Source organism: Maniola hyperantus, chromosome 2 (assembly GCF_902806685.2).
Source record: "Maniola hyperantus chromosome 2, iAphHyp1.2, whole genome shotgun sequence".
Classification (NCBI taxonomy): Eukaryota; Metazoa; Arthropoda; class Insecta; order Lepidoptera; family Nymphalidae; genus Maniola; species Maniola hyperantus.
This window is the reverse complement of record NC_048537.1, coordinates 7,577,209-7,602,848: the sequence shown is the minus strand read 5'-3', so window position 1 is coordinate 7,602,848 and position 25,640 is coordinate 7,577,209. Positions and strand designations below refer to the sequence as shown.

The window sequence follows — 25,640 nt, the reverse complement described above, 5'->3', positions numbered from 1 at the left end:
TTGCACGCTAGTTGGTGTTAATTAAATCTGATTAGGTTGTGTCAGAAAAATGTGTGTCGTTGCTTTCACCGATAATCTAAACTACCCACTTTATCTTCTCATTGACGACATTTGCATGCTTATAGGAGTTCATGCATTAAATTAAGAGAACTTTAACTGTAACTAGTTAATTTGCCTCGGCTTCGTATGGTCTTGAATATTAATACGTGTGAACTTTACTGAATGTGAATTTGTTACACATGTCGCAGTTAAACGCATATTCAGTTGAATTCCGTTTTACAACTAGGTTTAACTTGTATAAACTACAATTTTAAGCAGTGATATTTACATCGGTATAAATAGCGTGCTAGCGGGTCACCTCATGTTAAATGATTATCGCCTGCCCAAGAACATTGTCGACTAACCGACTAGTTAGTCAGTCAGACTAACTAACTGACTGTTTCTTTGAATGGGCTAGAAGATTCGCTCCGTTCGTGTCCTTTTCGCATTTATACTGAAACTAGCTGGTGCCCGTGCGTGGATTTAGGTTTTTAAAAATCCCGTAGGAACTCTTTGATTTTCGTAGATAGGTAAAAATAATAATAGCCTATGTTACTCCCCAGCTCTTTAACTATACCCATGCAAAAATCACGATGATTCGTTGCTCAGTTGCGACGTGATTGAAGGACAAACCAATAAACTAACGAACCAACCAACAAACACACTTTCGTTTTAAAAATATGGGTAAGGATAATATGGATAGGGCCTAGTATGGTTCTAATTAAACTTTCAACCTGACAGTGAGCCACATAAAATAACAGCTGCATAGCTTGGCCTCCTGCTTGAGTTCCACGGATTCTTGCATAGATTAGCTAAACAGCTAGAATTATTTCTACTTGTAGCGCCCTACACGAACTAGGTTAACTTTTAATAAAACGAAAATAAACACGTAAGTACCCGGTAATAAAGTCGAATTATTTTCTATAGCCAGTCATTAAACACGATGTTGATATTCACTAAATGCTAGCCAACGCTTTATCATTCATAATAATCAAATCTTAATACCTTAGCTTAATACCACAAAATCAGAGGTCTATAATATCGGTAAAATACTTGCTTGCAAAATGCAGTGCGCTGCAGTGTAGCCTTAAATTAGTAGGAGATCTCGGGTTCTGTTTATGTGATGCCGTGTAGAAAATAAAGGGGTATGGGTTCAATAAAAAGCCATATCCCTTCCAGGTTAGCCCACTTCCATCTTAGACTGGACCATCACTTACCACCAGGTGAGATCACAGTCAAGGGCTAACTTGTAGCTGAATAAAAAAATAATGAGTCCATTGGGATTCATCATGATCTTAACTAATCGCCGGCCACTACTGAGTATGGAAATCTCCTCTGAGAATGAGAAAAAAAGATAATAAACAGGTAATATGAAATTTATCCGAAATCAAGAGCAACAAGTGAAAATCCCAATGGAAACTGTGAAGCATTTTTATTTTTGAATAAAGGTCGTATTGTATTTAAGGCAGAAAGACTGGGAGATTTATTAATTTATAATTCAATATGCCAAAGTTCCCACCGAGATCACAATTTGCTGGCAGGTAGCTTTTGTGGTCTTTGCTTTGACAAAAGCTGTCTCAGTTTTCGCCTGAGAATTTTGCCACTGGGAGTTTTTGGTATCTCATCAACAAATATTACGCCACCCCGCAGTCTTTTCCACGGCGCTACCTGAAAATAAATGATAGTGCACTTTAAATTTGAGATTTTAAGTAGCTTGGTATTTTCTGCTTATTTACTCTGGCTTCGCATTAGAACTTAGCTTACTTTATTAATATGTTCTTTGAAAGACACTCAGAGCCGTGTGTTTCGTAAAAACATAATTAAAACCTATTCTGGAGTTTATTTAGAGCTAAGCACATATTATTAAGATTTACCTATTGATGTTATGACAGTTAAAATGGTATTTAAGTTATTCACTTTTTTTCATGTTCACTCGTTATAATAGAAAAATCAGGTACCTTTTCAGTAATATACGAAACAATCTCCTGTTCAGTAACTCGAACGTCTGGCTGCTTTACTATAAATGCCGTGGGCAGTTCTCCTGCCAATAAATCTGGCGCGCCAGTTACCCCAGCATCCTTCACTGCTGGATGTTGCAGGAGTAGTCCTTCAAGTTCTGACGGAGGCACCTGTAGTTAAAGTCATCAGTATGTTTATTCACATCATTTTGTTTTAAAGACTTAAAAATCTTCTAACTTTAAGTCAACTTAAATCATTCATTTTTTTACGCAAATAATAATAATATAATAATCATCTTTATTTCAGATATAACATCCATTTGTTAGTAATAAAATTAATTGCTAATGACTATGTTAGTAAGTAGGCTGTTTCATGCGTACTTTTATTTATCTAGCAAAAATCATATTAGGTACCTTTATTCCATCAGAAAAATTAATCTAGTTAAAAAATATAAATCGTTATACTTACTTGCCATGCTTTATATTTGATAATTTCTTTTATCCTATCAACAATGTAAAAGAAGCCGTCCTTGTCATAATAGGCAATATCGCCCGTTTTGTAGAACCCTTCCTCGTCAAAGTCCTCTTTTTTGTCCTTTCCTATGTAACCGTCAAAAATAACTGGACCACTTATTCGGACTTCTCCTGGTTCACTGACTCCTACTAATTTGTTGGTTTCTGGATCGACAACCTAAAATTAATATCAACAAGAATGTTATAAGCATGTGAATTGGAGATCGATTCTCCTTTTAGAATGAGAAAGGCTTAGTTACAGCATAGTCCGCTATGCTGACCGAGTGTGGATTGGCAGACTCACTTTGAGAACGTTAAAGAAAGTCATTTAGGTAATTGCAAAAAGAACATAAAAAAGTCCGATAAGTGAGAATTGCGTGCCCTGGTTGAACCCCTAACCGCACGATTAGGAGGCTGACGTCTTATCCACTAGACTATCATCGCTCTCAAGAACGTACAACGCACCTTAATGATAATTCCTGGAACGACTTGGCCAACACTTCCCTCCTTGGCTCCAATTTCCATCTCTCTACACACTGCTCCTGTAGCTTCCGTTATTCCATAGCCTTGTAAAAAGTGTTTTATATGGGGAAACCTGTAATTATGATTATTTGTAATGAAAATGTCATCATCATCATCAGCCGATAGACGTCTACGGCTGGACATAGGTCTCTTGTAGAGACTTCCACACGCCACGGTCTTGCGCCGCATCACCATCAGACGAGTCGCAGGGACTCGTCTCAAGTTTCCGCCAATATCAATGAAAATATATAGGAACAAGAATATATGGTCTTCTACGCTTAACTAAAATAGAACTTCCGCTACGCTACTTTGATAAAGTCGCATACTAGGTATAGGTAGGTCGGTATATGTGTCATATATATAAGTACCAATAATGTAACATGATAAATAAATAAACATAATATTACTCATACCTGGTTCTAACCTGACGAATAGTTTTTGGATTTGTTGGTGCGCCCCCAACATAAAGAACCTCGACTGAACTTATATCGTACTCATTAACTATGGTTGATTTACACAACATAACAACCAGTGGAGGTGCCATAGCTAATAACCCGATCTGAAATGAAATCAACAATTATAATATACCTAATTACTTAAGTAAAAAAAGTGTTAAAAAGAGCAGATACTTTACACGTGTATGTAAAGTGAAGACTTAATACACACACACTTCGCATTTATGATATTAGTATGGATGCCACCACAAAACAAAAACTAAATAAAATAAACAGAGCCGCAATAAATACCTTGTATTTTTCTATGGTTTTAATATACAACCTTTCGTTATATTTTGGCAGAAAAACTAATTTTGTTCCATTAACGATGTCTTGTATAGTACAGATCTGTCCCATTGTACTTGACCATGGCGCAACGGAGAGTGGAGTCAGATCCCTGGTAACCGATCTGGCACAGAATAAAATGATGAAGATATTATAACTTATACCTGCGCGCCAGCACGCTATCTAAGGACAGAGTCAAAGAGACAAGACGCATCTGACGCATACTAAACTTTAACTCTACCAAGTTATCTACTTATGTGGAGAGTTTACAACTGAGGCGTGGTAAAATTGATGCGCGTTTCTTAATTTTACAGACAACAAAGATTCCGGGGAACACAGTTCAAATATATATTTACTTTAGTTTACCCATATTTTTACACTTTGAGTAAAATACATCTTGTCGCCTTAACTCTGCCCGACGGCCGACACATTTTCACATGACGACACCCTTGCCTGATCTTGGCGTATTTGATGCTACACGTTGCTCTGCATCTGCAGCAATATGCCTTGACTCTAAGATCATAAGCTGAGTGTAGCTTTGCTTTAATTTTACTTATTACATTTTTGAAAACTAAGTTAAATAAATATAATAAAATATATATAATACTAATATCAACTTAAAGGCTGGCAACTTACGATGGTTGTTGGCATGCTGCAATTAAACTAAGATGGGTCAGTTTAGCTCCTTTAGCCAGTCCGGTAGTTCCCGATGTATAAAGAATCATACATATCCCATTCTTTCCTTAAAGTGAACGATTTAATTTTTTTTAAAGAATAATATTCATCCTACATCAATGAGCATGATAGTAAAAATTGTTCAAGTATAATGCACACGACAGCGACGCGCGATTTAAAGGTGCAAGTCCGAGATAGGCTGCAGACCGCAAACTGCACGCGTCACCACTGGTCTTTTTACATCTGTATGAAATTGATTCCGAGCGCGGCAACACCTGTAGGCCGCAGAGCAGACTGCATTTCACTGCATTGATAGATTCATAGAAACCAGTGGTGTTGCTTGCAGTTTGCGCTCTGCAAACTATCTCAGACTTTAACGTTTTGAATGCGGCTTTAAAAAGGTTAAATTGGAAAATAAAAACGAAACATAAAACAAACTGTCGCACTGATTGTGTGTTGTGATACAAAAGTTTTTGTATCACAACACACAATCAGTGCTACACATCACTCTCAGGATTTACAACGCTTTGTCGATGAAAAAGCCGCGAGATTGCGCTGTGCTGTTTTTTTTTATTCATTGACGTTGTTCATTTTTATTTATTTATTCGTTGACAAGTTAACCCGTCGCTGCGATTTCACCTGGTGGTGAATCATGATAAAAGCTAAGCTAAGATGGAAGCGGGCTAATCTGGAAAAATCAGTCAAGTGAGAGTCAGACTCGCACACAAAGGGTTCCGTAACATCATACCAGAAATAACACTTTTTTTTTCATTGCGGTCATTTCGAAATTTATATTATTTGTTGTTATAGCGGTAATAGAAATACACATTCTGTGAAAATTTAATTTCTCTATCTATTACGGTTTACGAGATACAGTTTATACAGCCTAGCCCTTAAAATACATTATATTTTATTATAATATTTTTTGAATTGATTTATGTAGGTAAAGGTAAGGGTAGTGCTTTTTAGTTACTCGTGTGGTATGAACGTTACCTTTAAAGTCCACTGGTTTATATGTATTAATATCCACATATCGTTCAGACAGATCACGATAGTGAAGGCAATTCCTAGATTTCGGCTCATCATCATAGAGAATAAACTTTTGAATACCATTGAAACTTTTTAATGTATCATATTGATTTTTAAAAACTTCACCAGATACAAATATGTATTTTGGTTGAGAAATATTAACAGCATGAATCAGTTCATCTGCAAGTACAAATTTTACAAAATAAATAATATTAAAAATGGAAATTGCAATTTAAAATTGAATTGTATGTATGTACGCTGAAACCCGTTATTCAAAAAATAACCCGTCCTTCTTTTTGTCCAGACTAATCTTAACAATGCTAATCCAATTTTGATGAGGTGGGTGGTATATAATAATGCGGTGGGATCCTTGATTGTGCCGTATACGACTAGAGAGTACGGGATTCAATAATAATAACAAATCAAAACATGTTAGTGATTTCTAGGTTCATTGTAGGTATAATAATATTATATTAAATACTTACTTTTGGTATAAGCGTTGTTAAAGAAAGTGCTGATTCCGCCGCAGCAGTAAACTGCTGTTGAAGTGATGTAGTATTCGAGTCTGTTTTCACTCGCTATGGCCACTACGTCACCAATCTTGACACCAATGTCAGTTAGAGCGGAAGCAATGTTTACAATTTTTTGGACCATTTCTTGATATGTTATCTGCTTATCAGTTGCTCCATTTATCTGAAATAAAATTTGTCATCGTCATCATCAACAGACAGAAAATCCAAAAAGTCAAATAATATTAGATATACCTACCTACCTAAATGCGAAAACGTGCCTGCCTATCTGCTAGCTTTTCAGGACTCATCCGTGTGACTGTTTTTGGCAAAATTTGATTAAAAGATAGTTTGTATCCCAGAGACATACATCGGCTACTTTTTGTCCCAGAAATTCAAAGAGTTGTCATACTTTTTAAAAACATAAATCCACGCGGATAAAGTCACGGGCATCATCTAATTCTTTAATAAATGGATTTGGATTCGATGTGTTGAAAATTAAGGCATACATAAAGAATATCGTAGTAAAGTAAAATTAGCAAGATCAAACTCCTTAGCTTGGAAGAAACAAGCATTGTTTTGTTTGATTCCGACGCAGTTAAACAACTTTAGGAACTTTTTGCTCGTCTTGGCTTAATTTATAGCAATCTTGACTGTCTTGCTTGTGTTCTTTTTTGTACATTCATTTTGTACTGTCAGTCTTACACAGCTTTATGATAATGCAGTCTTGATAATGCTTGGATATCTTGTTCGTGATATACCTATTTTTAACCGACTTCCAAAAAGGAGGTAATTCTCAATTCGGTCCGTTTATTTTTATTTTCGATTTTTTTAATGTATGTTCACCGATTATTTCAAAGGTTTTGGTCGCTATTTTGAGAATCATTCATTAATAAAAGATATCCCTTACATTTAAAAGCAAAATAAATGATATGACAAGAATGATGAAAGACATATTAAGTAGATATACACTATTCTGTAATATAGTGTATGCCACGTGTATACCTCAGGCTAAAATATATTATTGACGATAGTATTTAAACGGTGGTAAATTAAAAATCTTACAACCGCACTCACTTACTGAAGATGTAACCTACCTCTTTTATTTTATCTATACTCTATGCTAATATTATATCGAGGTAATGTCTGTAAGTTTGTTTGTAGGGGATAATCTTTGGAAGTACTGAACCGATTTTAAAAATTCTTTCACCAGTAGAAACCTACATTATTCTTAAGTAACATATGCTATATTTAAAAAAAAAATAGAGATCCCTTCGAAAATAGCAATAAAGTGAAAGAAGTCGTCTCATATCTGTGAGCTTCCGTGGCGTGCGCTGCGTAAATAGTGAAAGTTATAGGAAAACAATGTTGAGTGGAATTGTTCCTCTTAAACAGTTCTAAAAAAAAAGTCCGCAATAGCATATATCTATCTTTTACGATAGGCTCACAATAACCATTTTTATAATTATTATGAAATGTGGTCTAAAACAAAGCTTTACTTTCGAAGGTGTTTCAACTATCATAGTATTAATCCTTATCAAAATAAAATTGTTCGTCATATTAAGTGTTTAGTTTAGACCAAAATTGCTCTTTGTATCATTTAATTTAGAATAATATCTTAGGAGATATCACGAAATTAAAATAATGGCATTGGCCGCGGCATTCTATGATATTGGAGGTAGGCAGTAGGTACCTTATCAAGTAAAGACTTTTTTAACTCGAGGATCCAACTCCTCAGCCTTGATGCAGTAAGGAATTCTTAAATCGTGGTGATACCGTGGGAATTTAAAAGAATCATGCGTTTAAATGTTTTTACGAAATTTGGTACTGACATATCTTGCATCACGGAGACGGGCTACTACGGATAGATTACTTTTTGTCCTGGAAAATCAAAAGTTCCCACGGGACTTTTAAAAACCAATATCCACGCGGGCAAAGCCGCGGGGATCGGCTAGTACCTAAACAACTTGGATTTGCAATTTCAGAAAGTTATTTTGTTAATAAAGTTAACGCTCTTAAAATATCAACGAGTTTTAATTAAAAACTCACCAGAGCGACCCTGTCCTTATGTTCCAAAATTTTTTCCAAAACAAATGCTCCAAAATTTAAATGCGGTGGCACGAAAAAGTTTTGATCTCCATATATGACGCCGTTTTTAATTTGTTCTGCAAACATAGCTGTCGCTAGAATGAGTGCTTATATCGCGATGTGTATAAGGTAACTGATATTAGTAGATTTAAATGTTCGTCATATCATCACGTCTTAAAGATAACAATATAGATCTACTAGTAGGTAAGTTTACATTTTTAACCGACTTCCGAAAAGGAGGTGGTTCTCAATTCAGCGCGTTTTTTAATGTATGTACGTACATTGTACACCGATTATTTCGAGGTTTCTGGACCGATTTGCAAAATGTTTACCAGGTATTGGTACCAAGCAACTTGGACTCCAAGCAGGAAATCACTTCAGCACTCATAAACTATAGTGATTCAGAAGCTGCGGATGGTGCAATATTATTTTAGGTACCAAGCATAGGCTATATCATTGAACTTCGGATAAGCCGTGTGGATTAAAAAGTTTTGCTGATGAATTAATATTTTAGGTACCAAGCGATGACTACTTACACTTAAAAGCTTAAAAATATATAAAAAACCGACTTCCTAAACCACTACAACGTAAAAAAATTATTTTTGTTTATACCTACACGTGTATGTTATGTCGAAGTCGGGCGAGCATAATAAAAGAAATCAAAGCTTTAAGCTTGCCAAATTTCAACATACATACAGATACACGTGTAGAAACAAAAATTTTTTTTTACTTTGTAGTGGTTTTGCAAGTCAGTTTTTTATCAATATTTTTTATATAAATTTAAAAAATACATTTTTATTGTATTTTATTCAGATACAAGTTAGCCATTGAGTGCAATCTCACCTGGTGGTAAGTGATGATGCAGTCTAAGATGGAAGCGGACTAACCTAAAGGGGTATGGGAGTTTTTATTAAACCCATCCCCATTTTGGTTTCTACACGAAATTGTACCGAAACGCAAATTCGCTTGGCGGCACGACTTTGCCGGTTGGATGGTAACTAGCCACGGCTGAAGCCTCCCACCAGACTAGACCAGAAATTTAGAAATTATAAAATTCCAAACCCTTGCCCAGAATCGAACCCATGACCTACCACTAATAAGACCACAGGTGACCACAGCGCTTACCACTGCGCCGGGGAGGTCATCAAAAAACATAGTGCCTATTATTGGGTATATTTTTGGATCATTGATTATTATTTAACAATTTGAAATAACGATTTCAGTTCTTCTGATTTTCTTGCTGAAATAGCTATCTTTTAAGATCTTTCGTATTCATTTCGTTGAAATTTTTCTTATCATTAGGGTCATTTTGTGATAAAAGTTATTATGTTTAGGTATAGGTAGATACTTACTTATCTGCTGTAAGATTATCTTATCGTATAAATTTTATCATATTTTACATAATATCACCACCTCGGTAGAGGCATGAACCTTTACATCAATGTCAAGGAATGTATTATCTTAGTCACAAAGGCGCAAAACTATTTCTTTAAAGGCGCTTCAACGAAATCGTGACTCGGCCTGACATCTCCAAATAAATTAGTCTTTTGCCATTGTAAATACAATATAATTAATTACTAAGTATTCAGGCAATGTGGATAGTAACGGGATTGCAGAAATTGTTCCTTTGGATTTGTAGGATCAAAATTTCAGTTGTGTAAAATTCTCAGAAATAGTTCTCGGTAAGTTATTATTTGAAGGGCATTAATTATTGTAGGAGATCAAAAGATAATATTTAGATTATGTATCAAGAAAAATATGATACCATAGCATAACATAAGAAATAGCAAAATGTTTATATATAAAAGGAGCATAGATAAAAAAATGTTGATAGTATATTATAGTCAAATAGGTACCTATCTTGTAAATATTGACCTAATACTTTTAAGTAGGTAATGCCGATAAGATCAATTTGATTATTCAGTAGATAATAATCATTGTTATATTTTATCATCTACGAAGGAGCACTTAAATTATTTTTTCTTCAGGTGGAAGGAATGGTTAAATTTCAAAATTGTCATTATTGCAAAGTGTTCACTAGCAATAAAATTTGCAGTACTTAGGTAGAATTTGCACTCTATATCGCACCAAGTTGATATCTGCAAGCTTTATACTAAAACTTGCATAAATTGACTTTTTGCGAGCGTTTACCAAGTGCCAGAGAGAGCGTCTGCTTGTCCACTAACACCGCTTAAAAAAAACTAAGATGAGCCATTTTACAAAACTTATAAATAAAATCAGTTAAGACTTGTTGACAATAATTTTAGAATTAGAAAACATCCTTTAATTTTGTGAGTTATTAATTTACGAGTAGAAAAATTACTTCACAAAATGTGAATACTAAACAAAGGCTTCCAGAAAGTTAAAAATTAGTACAAGTTACAACGATTTATGTTCACCATGGGAATCCATGGTGAGTGCAAAGTACCTAATTATTGTATTTAAACTTTACAGATTTAAAAGGAAGTTTCATTAGTCTGCCTGTCAGAATAGGGATACGTAAATTATAGAGTAAATGTGAGGTTCACTTTGTAGTATTGTCGGCGCGTTTAACTTAGAACTTTTTCCAAGGACCCCACGACACGATTTGTACCTTGGGCCACAATATGCGGCACATATCGTATAGTAAACCATCACATTTGTACATTTTTCTGCGTTAAAGATTTCAGCAATAATACAATTTAATATCCAGGCTGGTAGTAAACAGCGTGTTTGTCGAATCGAATGTTCATTCGTCAGTTAGTTATAGGTACGTATATGATTTAAAGTGTATTATTGTATTGTAGAAAACGGGTGCATACCACGATTAATTTGGCGAATTTTATCTGCCGATATTTAAGTTATATAAGTGTTTCATACTAACGGGTACCTTCGATTATGATGAGATTTACTGCAATGACTGACCATTGCGATACATTGCCCTGTAACTAGATATAGCAGTATGGATGACATATCCAAGATATCAGTCAAGTCAAAGCTTGCAAAACGTGCGTCCAAATCGGTTCGGAATCGTTACTCTATTTTATCGTGTCGTGCGGTAGTCCGAGGCCCTTAGTCGAAGGCTCGGTTTGTGCTTGAATTGTCAGTAGGTAAACGTAATTTGTTAGTACGCCTGCGTACGAGAGACTGGATCGCCCACGCATGCTCCCGCGCCGTAGCTGTTAGGGTTATTCTACAACGGTCGTTTAAATATTTTCTAAACCTATTTTCTCGAATAAAATTGATGATGGTGATGATAGATAGTGGGCGTCAACAGTAATATTAATTTTTTTTTATAATAAGTATGAAATTGTGAAAAGTGACCAGCAAAATTTTGTTCAATTTCATGAATCGCAGTTGCAAAAAGTAGGCACTTTTAAACAGGTCCAATATTTGTAGATTGTTTCTAGGTAACCGAAATCGAACATCGTGTGGGTGTTTCTACGAAGGAACTTTATGTGGGTCGTTAAATTTGACCCGTCTTAATAACGCTGTTAATGCAGTATAAGACGTTAAAATGTTTAGTGCGATCTTTCGAAATATTGGCATGTCGTGACTGTTTTGATGCTTTTTCTAATTTTAGGTGCTGTGATGTTGTAATAACAATTAGTAGGAACAAAAATAATACTTAAGTAATAACATTTCCATATTTAGATGGAGATTGGGGGGCGGGGGGACAACAATACTTTGCTGCAAATAAACACCTAAATAAACAATCTTTGCATTAATACGTAAAAATAGGAAATAATGAAAGTGCTGGACGTTTCGCGCACCTACAAAGGCGAATCACGTAAACTCAGTCCCACGATTTCTCAATAAAAGACCTCCTATAGTGATGGGACATTTTATGGAAATGCTGAGGGACCGGTTGCTTCGGGTTAATATCCTGATTCATTACACCATAGAGCGATCACTGCTTTGGTACTATAAAGTTATGGTGAGTAATTTCGAGCCACTATCGAAAGTGGGAAGACACTTATTTACATCGTAAAGTTTAAAATGGGGTCATACAGTTTGTGATTAGGATGGTAAACATAAAACTACTACCAGTGGTTTGAATGACTTAAGTAGCAATTAGACATTACTTTCTTCGATATTTGGTATGCATTACGCAATGTGAATATTCAAATGGTAAAATTGAAGCTGGTTCGTAAAATTTAAAGTTTTCACCTTAAATAACTTTAAATTAAATTCTAGACGCGTCACTATTTAGGTTCTTTGTATGTAGATTATGATGTACTTACAGTTAGTTTACTACCTAATATTGTTGAATGCGTCGATATTGTGTATTGATATCTAATTATACCTATCTATTACTTGACAATCTATAGTTTGATAGGTTTTTATTAACATGCTAGTACCCGAACCTAAATTTTTAGTGCAAAAGTACAAAGCCGACAAATCGGTTGTAAAATACATCCAGCATTTGTTAATTTTTATAACAGGACTAGAAACATTTAGGTCAGGTTATTGTCGTATCCAGATTTCACTGCGTTATCACACACCATTTATCATGGGAGTGTTTACTTGGTAATGCACAAACGCTGCTGGATTAATAACGACAATTAATCTATTTTACATGAGTCTGCGGTTTTCCGTTTTATAATAATATTATAAACCTGGGTTTCTCTGCGATTAACGCGCCACAAGTAAATGTAACCTCACTTCCTTTACAGTTGAATAAAGTATTTTGAAAGCTGCACCGATTTTGGTAAAATATCGTAGGGAAACATGTGGGATGTACCAATGAATAACATTAACCTCATCGCTATTATTTAAAAAAATAACATAGATCCATCGTAATATACCTAAATTGGTACAGATCAGTCTAGTTTTTAACACAAAAGAAACAGTTTAGTTATTTGATTGATTGTTTGATTTGCTTTAGATGTACGCGACTTTTCTCCCGAAAATTTCGCGTTCAAAAAAACTGTGACCTGTGGGAACTCTTTGATTTTCCGAGACAAAAACTAGCTTCTGTCCTACACTGGAATATAAGCTATCTCCGCAATAATATTTGTCAAAATTTATTGAATGTATGGGCCGTGAAAATCTAGCAGACTGACAGTCAAACACACATTTCGCATTTATAAAATGCGACTCCATCCGCGTGGATTTAGGTTTTTAAAAATCCCTTGATTTCCCGGGATAAAAAGTAGCCTATGTCACTCTTCAGGTCTTTTATTATAACCGTGCAATAAATTACGTTGATCCGTTGCTCTATTGCGACGTGATTGAAGGACAAAACAACAAACAAACACACTCTCGCATTTATAATATGGGTAAGTAGTGATTTCGTGGTATATTTGCACACAATTTGGGATCTGAATCACTAAAAAATCTTTATTCGTATCTTTCATGGCTTTCACAAAAAATAACTCAAGAAATCAAAGGTTAAGCAAATAAAAGTCATACAAGAAACGCTATAAAAGTGTCGGTTTGAGTTTGCTCTCACTTATCCTCAGTTTAACGGTTCATTAACACTGTTCCCGAATGGGACAATTTATTAGTGTTTTAGCGTTCTAAGTGGTTACCACTTATGGTGATCACACGCCATGTCCCTGCAATGGCGGCTGGGCATCGTAATTGCTTCGCCTCACATCGGCGGTAAAATGTTTCAATCGCCCATTATTACGTGTCAATAATTATGCTGGGAGTTACGACTGGTGGTACAGTGAACAAGCGGAAGCGAACAAACATGTTCTCTTTATTATTACACCATTGAGCTAATTTAGATGAAACGTCTGCAATTCGAAGGCAAATAGAGTCAGATGCATCAACTTTGATTAAAATAATGGAATAGTGGTGGTGGAACCCGAAAAACAGACTGACTCGAACATTGGGCTTGTGGACTTACACGATTAAACACGAGTAGAAAATAATATAATTTACTTACAGCTGAGCAGGGGTTTCCTCTCAGAATGAGTAGGGTTTATAGGCTATAGTCTACCACGCTGGCCAAGTGTAGCTTGGCAGTCTTCACATACCTTTGAGAACATTACTAAAAAATTTCAGTCATACAGGTTTCCTCATGATGTTTTCCTTCACCGATAAAGCAAATTAAACGGTAATGCGGTCCCCCTAAATAGGAGACCGATGTCTTAACCTTCTATCTTTTGTTCTTGTTACTAATGCTACTCTGATTGTTATTGGGTTACTGGTCGCCTTATTCGATGTGCTTCCCACTGAACTGAACGTTGCACTAAAATTTTGATTGTTATATAAATAGTAGGTATACCTAACTTTCAACAAATAAAGAGAGATTGAGTTAAAATTATAAGAATCATTACCCGTATTATAAATGCGAAAGTGTGTTTGTTTATTGGTTTGTCCTTAATGGTCGGTTCACATTATTCCAGTAGCATTCCAGTCCAGCATTCCAGTCCAGTGCTGGAATGCTACTGGAACAATGTGAACCTGCACTGGAATGTACCCATTCCAGTGATCAATCCAGTCCAGTGACTGGAATGACGGTCTATTTTTCATTCCAGCTCGCCCATTCCAGCGCCACTGGAATAGTGTGAACGGCCAATCCAGTGCTTGATTACACGTTTTACAGTGAACACGCATTGTTGTTTTTTGTGGAGTTCTATAGCTAATTCCTAACAATGAAATTAACTGAAAACCAAACTCTTCTGTTTGTTTCTTTGTATAGAGAACATGTGTGTCTGTGGGATATCACTTCAGAATTTTATAAACACAAAGGCATGCGCCAATCCGCCCTGCAAAAAATTTGTGAGGGTATGCAAATAGAAGGTTTTACTGTAGAAGATGTAAAAAATAAAATAAAAAGTATGCGATCTACATACTACCTTGAACTGGACAAGATTAAAAAATCCTCCACTTCTGGTGCTAGTGGTGATGTTTACCAGCCGAAGATAAAATGGTTCGCCGAGTTCAATTCATTTATAAGAAATGCAATGGTGAAAAGAAAAGTACAGGTTTGTTTGTTAAGAAATTAAATTATTCAGAATTTATTAATGAAATTATATAATTCTAAGATTATTTAGAATGAATGATAAATTGAAATGAATTTTCGTCTACAACCAGTGACTATAAAATTTACAGTTACCTACTTTTTAAAAAATCATATTATTTTGCCACGGTACTTTCCCTTCGTTCACAAAATAATTAGTATACTGTGTTCTTTTCTCTCTTGCACTTAACGATGAATGGTTACTGCCTTGCTGTGTGATACTGTTTAAACCGCGTACGTCAGTTCTCCACATACCTTCAATCAAACTGTGGGTATCAATATCATCGCGGTCAACAGAACAAGTAGTTAGATAAGCGCTCGACTTTTTTCGTAACCAGTTGTGTAGAGAACAAGCTGCAAATACAATGTGATCCACAGTATCTATCTTTGTCGAAATAGCCTTTTCGAAAACTCGAAATCGGTTTGCTAATATTCCAAAAGCATTTTCGACAATGCGTCTGGCACGTGATAATCTGTAATTAAATATTTTTTCTTCAAAACTTAAATTGGGCCCAGGATATGGTTTCATCATGTATGTTTTTAATGGAAAGGCAGCATCAGCTACAATTACCCCTCCTTCTGGTATAAAGCCGCTAGTTTCCAATTGATTATAGATAGAACAGTTTTTGAAAATACCACCATCAGATGCACTTCCATTTGCTCCTACGTTGATATAGGTAAAGCAATAATCGTGGTCTACAAGTGCCATTAAAACAATGCTATTATCTTTTTTATAATTAAAATTCACACTTCCATACTCCTTGGAGCCCGTAATTTTAATATGTTTTCCATCAATCGCTCCGTAGCAAAGGGGAAAGTTCCACTTATTCCGAAATCCTTTCTCGATTTGTCCCCATTCGAGTGGCGTACTTGGTACCTGTAATAAAATAATAATTTTATTTTCAGGAAAATACAGAATCTCAATCTAGAGTGCGGGCTGATGACGATCCCTCCGCTTTTGCACCAGAAACTCCTACACCAGAAACTCCTACACCGGAAACTCCTACACCGGAAACTTCTGCACCGGAACCACGAAAGAAGAAGTCTAGATTAACAGAGTTATCTGCAATTGTCAAAAACATGAAGGAGATCAAAAATGACTTCTCCAACTCAGAAAGAGAGGAAGATGAATTTGATATCTTTGGAAAATACATTGCAACGCAATTAAGAAAACTTTCCACAGAACAGGCTATCCTAGGCCAAGAAGAAATACAAAAAGTGGTAACAAAATGTAGACTGAACGATTTGAGATTTAGTAATACGAGTTATTCTCACATACTACAAGCGCCTGGTCCAAGTTCTAATACATTTTCAATGAGTCCAGCATCTACTACAGACACCCAAGCCACTGATGATTCACTTAATTTATTGTGTGAAGATACAGAATACGCCAATATTATTATGAATGCTTTCAATCAAGCTTAAATGTGAAATAGTGTTAAGTATGAGGAAATTATAATAAAGAAAATTAGTTACCTTGATGTGATCTTTTAATGCCCTTTTTATTTCTTGACAAACTTCTGATATGATTTGCGATATAGATGATTTTGGCAACCGAAACAGATGACTGAGGCTTCTGTAACTATTTCCAGTAGATAAAAAGGATAGAGTGACTTCTAGTTTTAATTTTGCAGGTATGGCATCTCTTAATAATGTATCGTTACGTTGAATATTGTTTGAAATTAATGATAACAACTCCTCAAAATTTTCTGCTGTCATTCTCATTGCCAATCTATATTCATAGGCATCTTCTGATTTCAGCTGTTGCAAAAGCATTGTTGAGCCTCCTTTTACATTTCTTTCGCTTATCCAGTTTCTCACCCAAATCCGCTTTTTTCTTTTTAGTTCTTCTTCAACTACATCAGTTACTTCTTCTAACAGTAATAATTGAACAGTTTTAAAACAATTTCTAAACTCCTTTCTTGAAAGCATTGTCACTATAGTGTTACCGATCTAACAGCTTTTGAATGACTGGAATAATGTGGACGATATAATCCAGTCCAGCACTGGACTGGATTAACTCGCTGGATTACTGGACTGGAATAATGTGAACTGACCATAAATGACGTCGCAATGGAGCATCGGATTGAAGTGATTTTTTGCATGGGTATAGTTAAAGGCCTGAAAAATACATAGGCTACTTTTTAACCCAGAAAATCAAAGAATTTCCACGGGATTTGAAAACCTAAATCCACGCGAGTGAAGTCGTGGGCATCAGCTAGTCGTTATAACAAAATTTGTATGTCTATAAATTCTATCTTTCCAAGGTTTCTACGTCCCAACAAGGTATTGTAATACCTACTAGGATTCCGTTGCATAGTTCATTAAATAGAAATAGGTGTCAAATAAATTACGGTTAATGTTGCAGATCCACTGCGGATTTTGCTCCTGTTATCGTTTATTAAAAAAATCTTTTATTTGTTGAGTAAAAGGGCACACATGGTCGGGATAATTATCATCGTTTTAAATTTAGGCCGGCGCATGTTATACATTAGGGGTATGTAAATTTAATTTCTCTAACGAACGTTTCGCGAGAAATTTTTTACACCGAAAATGGTTCATTAAAACAGGTACACGCATATTTATTATTCGTGCTATAATTTTATAATCCGTCTTCCCCGCTAGCTGTACCTAATATTGGTGCCTTCAAAAGAAGAATTAATAGACACTTTCTAGGCAGGCGCGCTCCATCTTAGACTGCATCATCACCTACCGTTTGGAGTGAAAAGAGATTTTGTCTTATAATAAGGGGAGTGATCATTTTTTTTTATTCAGATACAAGTAAGCCCTTGACTACAATCTCACCTGGTAAGTGATGATGTAGTCCAAGATGGAAGCGGGCTAACCTGGAAAGGGTATGGCGGTACCCCTTTGGTTTCTATGCGGCATCGAGCCGGAACGCCAAATCGCACCCTACCGGCACGGCTTTGCCGGTATTGTGGTAACTAGTGAAAGAACATTTATTACTGATCGAGATAAAGTGATTTCTCCAATCTAGTTGACCCTTCCCGGCTTCGTTCTAGTATAATTTCTGAAAATTCGCGAGGGGGTGGAATTTTCGAAAATCTTGAAATAGGTACGCACCTATTTCTTCATTTAGCCAAACATTCAAAATCCAATGTTCATGGATATATTCGTAACTTGAAAAATGACAGCCTTAATGCAAACTTTCAGCTCCTAATACAATAGATCAGCCAGTCAATCAGAAAGTCTTTTTATAGGTTAGAAAACAGATGCCATCCCAGAATCTCGCAGAGGTTGTTACGTTAACCGCTTTCGGTGACCGGCGTGACTTTATGAATGTTTATTAGATTATTAGTAAGTTGCAGGCTTGTTGCAGGTCTAACACGAAGCCACGTCTGCGTAGAGCTCAAGTGGGCGGTGCGACCGTGAGAAACAAATATTCAGTGTCGCACTCACGGCCTCCTTTGAGCAGGGCTGTCAGCTAACCTACCTTCCCATGTTACGTTTAGCTGACTTAAGAATCTCTTTTCCTCTGCACCATGTTCCTCACTGTTGAGGATCGTCACCTTTCTCTTGTGTCATTTATTTACCTTAGTAAATTTGTTTGTATTATTTACATGAGTAAAACTTACAGGTGTAATCGCGGCCTTAAAATAAGATCTCTGGGAACAATTAATAGTAGGTAAATGGCAACCCTACTGTCAACCCACAGGATTAAAGATGTGCCCTCTCAAGAGATCTTTTCATAAAATAGCAATTAACCTTTGGGGTTATTCACTCTTTCTTTTCACCGCAGACTTCGAAGATGTGTATTAATTTCTTGTATCGTCCAAAATACCTTTTTTCCATACGATTTTGGCAACCCTATTTAATACAAGGGATTAAAGATGTGCCTAATGGAGAGTGCTTTTATAATTAAGGTTTGTAGTCATTCACTATTCATGACTCCCTGTGGATGTCGAGTCGAGATTGACGATAATTTTTATAAAGTCCTCACCTAAAAAAATGGAACGTGTTTCCCATTACTGGGAATACGTTCTTTACGGACAGGAATCACTAGAAACAATTCAAATTTTTATGAGACGTCTTTTTGGTAGGATTTGATTCTCTACCTTTTTGCGTTTACGAAAATAATTCATACCAGCAATAAGTTCTAATATAATATCCAAGAGCATGTCTAAAATATGTGTTTGTTACATTGATGTTGGAATCCCCCTCTGTTTGTTACCTCTTTCCTTCTCTTACAAGTAATCGCATCTTGTCAATCGATGTCAAACCAAATAAAATTGCACATAAAGCTTAAACTATAAATCTGGATAAGTTAATCTGAAGAAACTAAGGTATTCATTCCCACAGAATTAAAAATAACCAAAGTACAGGTGGATCAAGTCTTAGGCAAACCTAGTAAAATAATAATGGTATCCTTTACAGTTTTGAAATTGTCATACTTTCAATAATGCGAGTTTTTACGAAAAAAGAATATCAGAGATAATTTGTATGGGGTAGGTAAGGTACTCTCTGGAAATAAAAGGGTTTTACAGACTAAGTAAAACTGCTTTTAAAAATTCTTTTACTCGTAGATACTTAAGTTAAGATTGTAGGATTTAAAGATATGAATTCTAGGCTATATTTTTTGTTTTTTTTTTTTCTAAATTGACCCCTCTAGTAAGTCCCTCTCACTGAGCATTGGACTGTAATAATATTACGAGAACTGTTATTTGTCAAAACAGAAATTGGCATATTGTGCGTAGGCAGGTAGGTGTTCGCTGAAAGGCTAGTTTACTCGTAGGAAATATCAGCGAATAGTTACGAAATAAATTCCACTGTTCGAATTAGCCAATACAGCCTGGATACAGAGAGAGTCGTAAAAGATGCGGCGTGCATTGACGCCTGTGTGGAATGTTGGGTCAGTGCAGTTAACTGCTAACGCTGCTAATTTTTTTACTCGTATTTTCTCTAGTTATTTTACTCACAAAATTGAATTTTAAACAAGCCCTGCCAAAATCGAATCGAAATCGAATGTGGTTTTTAAACATTTAATGTATAGGGTTTAAAATGGACCGATATATTATAGCATTTAAGGGATGATTTATGCTAGACCATGCCGAGCCGTGTCGCGTCTGAAGCACCGATTGGGAATTTGTATAAGGTCACATCAGACCATATCATGTCCGAGTCATCCGAGTCTCGTCCGAGTTACGTTTCTTCATACAATATTGCAATCCGTGGATTGTTTGCGAATCGGACGTGCCTCGGACATGGCACGGCTCAAGCTCGGCACGGTTTAGCATAAATCATCCCCGGTGGTGAAATTGTGGACTAGTAAGTACAGTACGCGGCAGAAAGTAATGTACATCAACCTTAGAAGCAGAGATCAGATTTGGAGAGCGTTGTCTCTGTCGTTGAGACCGACAAAACTTCATATAGGTATGTGTGACAGAGACAACGCTCTACGAAGCCGAAATGTCATTCTAAAGGCCGATGTAAATTACTTTCTGCCGCGTACTGTATCTACTTATGCCTACTATATATCTATACTTAGTAATAATGTAACTCTTTGGGTATTTTTTTAAATCAGGACGTAACAAGCGTGCTTATAGCGATATTTGTTATAAATGAGCATCATTTGTTACCTAGTCATTTATTTCACGATATCACATACCTATTACAACGGCAGACAGTGCTTTCCAAAGATAAAATGGACAAGATAAATGAGCCTAACGTGCAAAACGTTTAAACCCATTCCCCAACTGAAATCCGACGAGTCAGTTCCATATATTAGTGCTGGCGAACGTTTCTGGCACAAATTTTGATCATTAACCAAATTAGTTAGCTTCAGACCATCTCGTGAAGCTGCTTGGAGCTGGACCATTATACGAATGAATAGAATAAATTGCACACTCTAAAACCGAGCAATCTGTAAGTGAGAATTTAATTTATTTGGTGTCATAGAATCATAGATATAAAAATCTTCAAATAGAGTTGAATTCTGGCTGCAAAAGCTAGCGATATTACCTAACGGTATTAATAGTCATTTCTCAACATTTTCTGTCGGCGTTTTCAATCCCGGGCACGCGTCTCTAACTTTTCGGAACTATGTGCGTGCTAATGAAATATTGATCTAAATTTCTTTCTTAAATTGTTGCTATACTTTGTTTAATTATTGTTCAAAAACCGATATTGATTAAGCAAACATACAAACATCCAAATAACTTTGGTAGAGTTAAATATTATTATTAGTTTAACTACTGAAAAGTTTTCAAAATTAATATAAGCCACGAACTGGTTTGTTCAACACACGCCTGTCACGTCATGTTTAAATTAAAAATTGAAACATATTTCGTGTCACTGAAATACCAAGCTTCTGCCTTTCAGTTAAAAATAAAAACAATGTTGTTTTATTAAAAGCTCGCGGAAATATTTAGTTACTTCCATGCTTGATATCTATATTACATTCTGCTGTTTTTTTTGATGAAGTGTCACCTCTATCTGTGTAAAATTTATACCAGTTAATTTGACCATTTATAATTTTTCTTCTTGATTCGATTCCTGAAACACAAAGAAATATCAATTTGAAAGCAGGACCTAAGCGTATTTTTACGAACATTTGTAACGATTATCGTCTTATTAAATGATTCTAAATTTTGATTTCTTTTTCGAATTCGATTCTAGATTCTAATTTTCGTGACCAAGCTATGATCACGAATATTTTGAATCTCAAATGAAGTAATCATTTCGGACGACGTTAACCAGGAAAATTGGTTGCCTAAAATAGTGTAGGGTTCTAGAGTTAACGTCACTCGCTTCAGATTAATAAAAAATGTAAAAATTGACAAAAACATTATTTTGGACGTTAAGAAAACCCCATTATAAGAATAATATTGCAAAAATAATATTCATATACCTACTAAATTGCTATTAAAAAGTTGAAATAGTAGGTAAGTAGGTGTAGAATTTAGATTCATTCCCAACAAATAAACAGAGCTTATAAAGGCCTACTTGAATAAAGTACGTGTATTATTTGAATGTGAAACACTTTTTGTACAAGTTGTAATATTTTTCATACCGTCTTACTGTCATAGCCGTTCTGCTCTGTCACGATAATAAAACCATATCGTAGGTGGTCGGCCGCAGTGTGTGGCGAATATGGTTTACTATCAGGTTTTATTGTCGTACAAGATTTTACTATTACAAAGTTTATAGCGAGATCTATTTAGCCCATTATGACGAAGTTGTGAACGTACGACTCGGTTTCAAATTTTGTTTGAAACTGTATTTACCTACATTGTTTAGTAGTGGGCAAACATAAAGACGAGTGTGGGCGGTATGACCTAGTTGTAACTGTGGATATTAATGTAATGTATCAAATGACTAACATAAAGAGTATCTAAGTCTAAGGTGGTAAGTGAATAGATTGTTAAGGTACAGCTGTTATTGAATCTGTAATCTATATATTATAATCTTAAGGTAAAATGCTAACACATCGCAATTTGCTCAGGCATTTCACATGAACGCTCAGTGCGCCTTAGTTCAAAGCAAAAAGGAATTTAAGAACTTCTTGATTGACTTGAAAACTCAATAGGCGGTCTGTGGCAGAAGTCGAAATTTTGGATTTAGACTAAGCGCTCTACGTATTCCTGAGGATTGTGCTTCGGTCAATCGCGCTGCGCTGGCATTTCAGCTTTGGAATATAGCAAACATACAAAATTCTAGTTACTTTAATTAAACAGAGGAATATAAAATTAAAACATCCAAGTCTTATTGAATCGTTTTAATGTATTTTTGGAATACAATTTAAGTACTTGCAATCAAATACAGTACCTACCTACCTAAATCTGAAACAGTAGGTTGAGCGTTGGATTATCTTTTTAAATATTTGCTTTGTATCTAATTCACGGACTATAATGAATACCTCCTTTCATACACTTTTATGTACATACAATTACTCGTATCTAATTATGAGCCCACATTCAGAGTTCTTTGAAGAAAAATTATCACATTAAATAACAATTCTGCATGGAGAATTGATGTGCAGGCAACTTAATAATGTTCTATTATAATGTCCCTCTGGCTTGACGATGTAATGGAATTAAAATGTCGCGAACAAGTTTTACAAATAAAGCAGATTTTCCATTTCTAGATGCATTAATTAAGTTCATTAGAGCTACTATATGGTCCCCCGTTTGAACCATTTTACGGACGATTTTGCAAGTGTCTCTTCAGTCATAGTGTTGGATGGGTTTTACAAGAAAGAGTTCATAATATTTCCCTCTTTATAAAATACCAACTTCATCTAAATACATAATATATGTACAAACGTTTGTTTTAATATAAGTAAAACCTAAAAGTAGTTTGTTCATTCCTCCGGGAGCGAAGCTGCGGGTGGACGCTAGTAAATATAATATTATACCTAAGTAAGTATGTGATTCATGAAAAATAAGTAGCAATGCGCCTCGAGCTCTGTCACTTTGCGTATTTGAAGTAGGTCTGTAGATATTCAGTGTACATAATAAATTGCTTGCCTACAAGCATCGTCTCATTGAACCGTGCAGTATAGAATAAAGATACGTATTACGATTAACATCTACATTCAAGACAACTAGTTTTTTTTATGAGTGAGGCAGTTGAACTAGCTTAAAAATGAGGCACTCTTGTAATATTTTGAAATTGTGATACTCAACACTATTCAGTAGTCACATAGTTGGTTAAAATTGAAGCTCCTTTGAAGTTTCGTTCAGTTTAATGCTCATTGCTTTCCCTGGGGAGTGTCGAAGCTACTTACAGAGACCGCGGTGTTTTATGATCCGTTCTTGTTTGCCTCTGAAAGTACTTACGCGTTTCAGACAGATTTCTGCCTCTTTTCTTTTAAAAGGCTTCGTCGAAATTAAAATACGAATATGAATTCTGGCTTTATTAAACTTTACTCAGCATTTTTAAGTTTTCATATTGTTTTTCTTCTTTTTCTCTATGGAAAGTTCTGAACGATGATGAATATTAACGTTAGGTTAGTATCATTGTAGAGTATTATCTAGAATTATGAGATTTTACATAAGTATAAGTTATGTCTATAACAATAAATAGAAAAAATAACATAATAGCTGTAGCTTCTCAATAAATAAAGTTCGTTTTACAAAATAAAAAACAACAAGAATTTTTTGCGTGCAGTGTTATCGCAATCTATCGTGAAATACGGTGTGAAAATAAATGAAATATAATTGCTACCAGCCAACCACCCACACCTTTTCTCGAGAAATCATTTATTATTTATTGATTTCAATGCGATCGCCACGGGCACAGTCCAAGATAATGGCATGAAAGTGATACCGATTACCATCAGGCTTTGCGATCCTGGCCCAGGGCGACGGCGAGTGCTTATGGGTTTTAAAATATGCATAAGTATTAAATCATGTTAGAATTAGTAGGTTTGACGTGACTATACATAATTATGTGCATTTTAGGGAATACACGCAGCTTAAAAAATGACCAAAGCTAAACTTTTTTAATAAAATATTATTGAACGAGATGGTACCCTCGACTGCGTAGGTTTCGTAAATGCCGTGGTAACTCTTTATTTTTCCGGGACAAAAATTTATGTCCGTCCCTCGTATTCAAGCTATCTCTGTACTAAATTTTATTAACATTTAAAAGTTAGCAGACAGACAGACACATTTTTAACTTATATTACAGAGCAAACGACAGGGTGAAATCCTAGGTGAAATCGATCAAAAAGGTAGGTCACCTAAAGATAAATTTTATTTAAGTCGGCAAAATAATGCTTCCTTAGATCTTCATATATTTATAAAAATAAGACGACTAAAATAAAGATTTTATCGCAGACTATAACGATCAAGATAAAAAATAAAGCCTATCGTTTTTCTCTGAATATTTATTGCTACATACAATTCGATTGACGATTCACTGTAGTAAATTGTAACAGCAACGCAACAAAAGCGACGGGCGGTCATTTTTTGTAGAGATCAATTGGCTCAATTTGTGTACAGCAGCCAGACGGTTTGACGACAATTTAGTGAGCGTTCGTTACCTACTAACAAGGGTATTCAAACTACCAAGTAAATAATCGAAATATGTACTTTAAATACATAATCTAAATATATAAAAGGAAAAGGTGACTGACTGACTGACTGGCTGATCTATCAACGCACAGCTCAACAGATAGCTATTATGACGTAGGCATCCTCTAAGAAAGGATTTTTGAAAATTCGACCCCTGTCGATTCGAGTCTACGCTGATGAAGTCGCGAACATAATATTATGCTAGTTATAAATAAAATACAAGAGCTATACCGTTGAAATTTAGTATCTACCTATTTATATAAACCTGTTACCGCTAGATAGATGTCATATTTAAGTTTTGAAAAAAAGTTTTCATGTTAGGTCCTACCTACCTAACTCTTGGGACATAAAACGATCTTTTTCATGAGAGGCTACCCACCTTAATACAAGGTACAGATATTGTCTAGAAAAGAAGTGATTCCTAAGATCTAGATTCAAGAATACACAAATATAAACCCGCATAAGAGCCCATAATAGTTGTCCTTAAGGCCTCCCACACCGCGAGCGTTCTGCCCAAGTTAAACGTTTTCTAAAAG

At 35.4% G+C, this 25,640-nt stretch overlaps 2 protein-coding genes and 1 long non-coding RNA gene across 6 annotated transcripts in view; 1 reads left to right on the top strand and 2 right to left on the bottom strand.

The window, feature by feature from the left end:
* LOC117994912 (agrin-like) overlaps positions 1-25,640 on the top strand; it is a 253,633-nt gene that overhangs the window by 5,314 nt on the left and 222,679 nt on the right. The window lies entirely within an intron of this gene.
* LOC117994923 (luciferin 4-monooxygenase-like) overlaps positions 1,461-25,640 on the bottom strand; it is a 221,794-nt gene continuing 197,614 nt past the window's right edge. The window contains exons 1-10 of one of the 2 annotated variants that reach the window (XM_034982902.2): positions 8,074-8,229; positions 6,001-6,208; positions 5,480-5,695; positions 4,448-4,553; positions 3,779-3,935; positions 3,446-3,591; positions 2,976-3,105; positions 2,467-2,688; positions 1,998-2,168; positions 1,461-1,707 (exon numbers count right to left, since the gene is read on the bottom strand). In XM_034982902.2, coding sequence (XP_034838793.1) covers positions 1,564-1,707; positions 1,998-2,168; positions 2,467-2,688; positions 2,976-3,105; positions 3,446-3,591; positions 3,779-3,935; positions 4,448-4,553; positions 5,480-5,695; positions 6,001-6,208; positions 8,074-8,199 — 1,626 coding nt within the window. In that variant the 5' untranslated portion in view covers positions 8,200-8,229 and the 3' untranslated portion in view covers positions 1,461-1,563. Of the gene's footprint in view, positions 1,708-1,997; positions 2,169-2,466; positions 2,689-2,975; positions 3,106-3,445; positions 3,592-3,778; positions 3,936-4,447; positions 4,554-5,479; positions 5,696-6,000; positions 6,209-8,073; positions 8,230-25,640 lie in introns of those variants that run through there. The other variant, XM_069503637.1, reaches the window with a different exon arrangement.
* LOC117994933 (uncharacterized) lies at positions 14,683-16,683 on the bottom strand. Of its 2 annotated transcripts, XR_011237603.1 has the most exons (3): positions 16,544-16,683; positions 15,168-15,944; positions 14,683-14,813 (listed from the first exon to the last, which is right to left on the bottom strand). It is a non-coding gene; the product is annotated as an uncharacterized lncRNA (long non-coding RNA). The 2 variants fall into 2 exon arrangements; XR_011237602.1 differs by lacking the exon at positions 14,683-14,813 and having other exon boundaries at positions 15,034-15,944.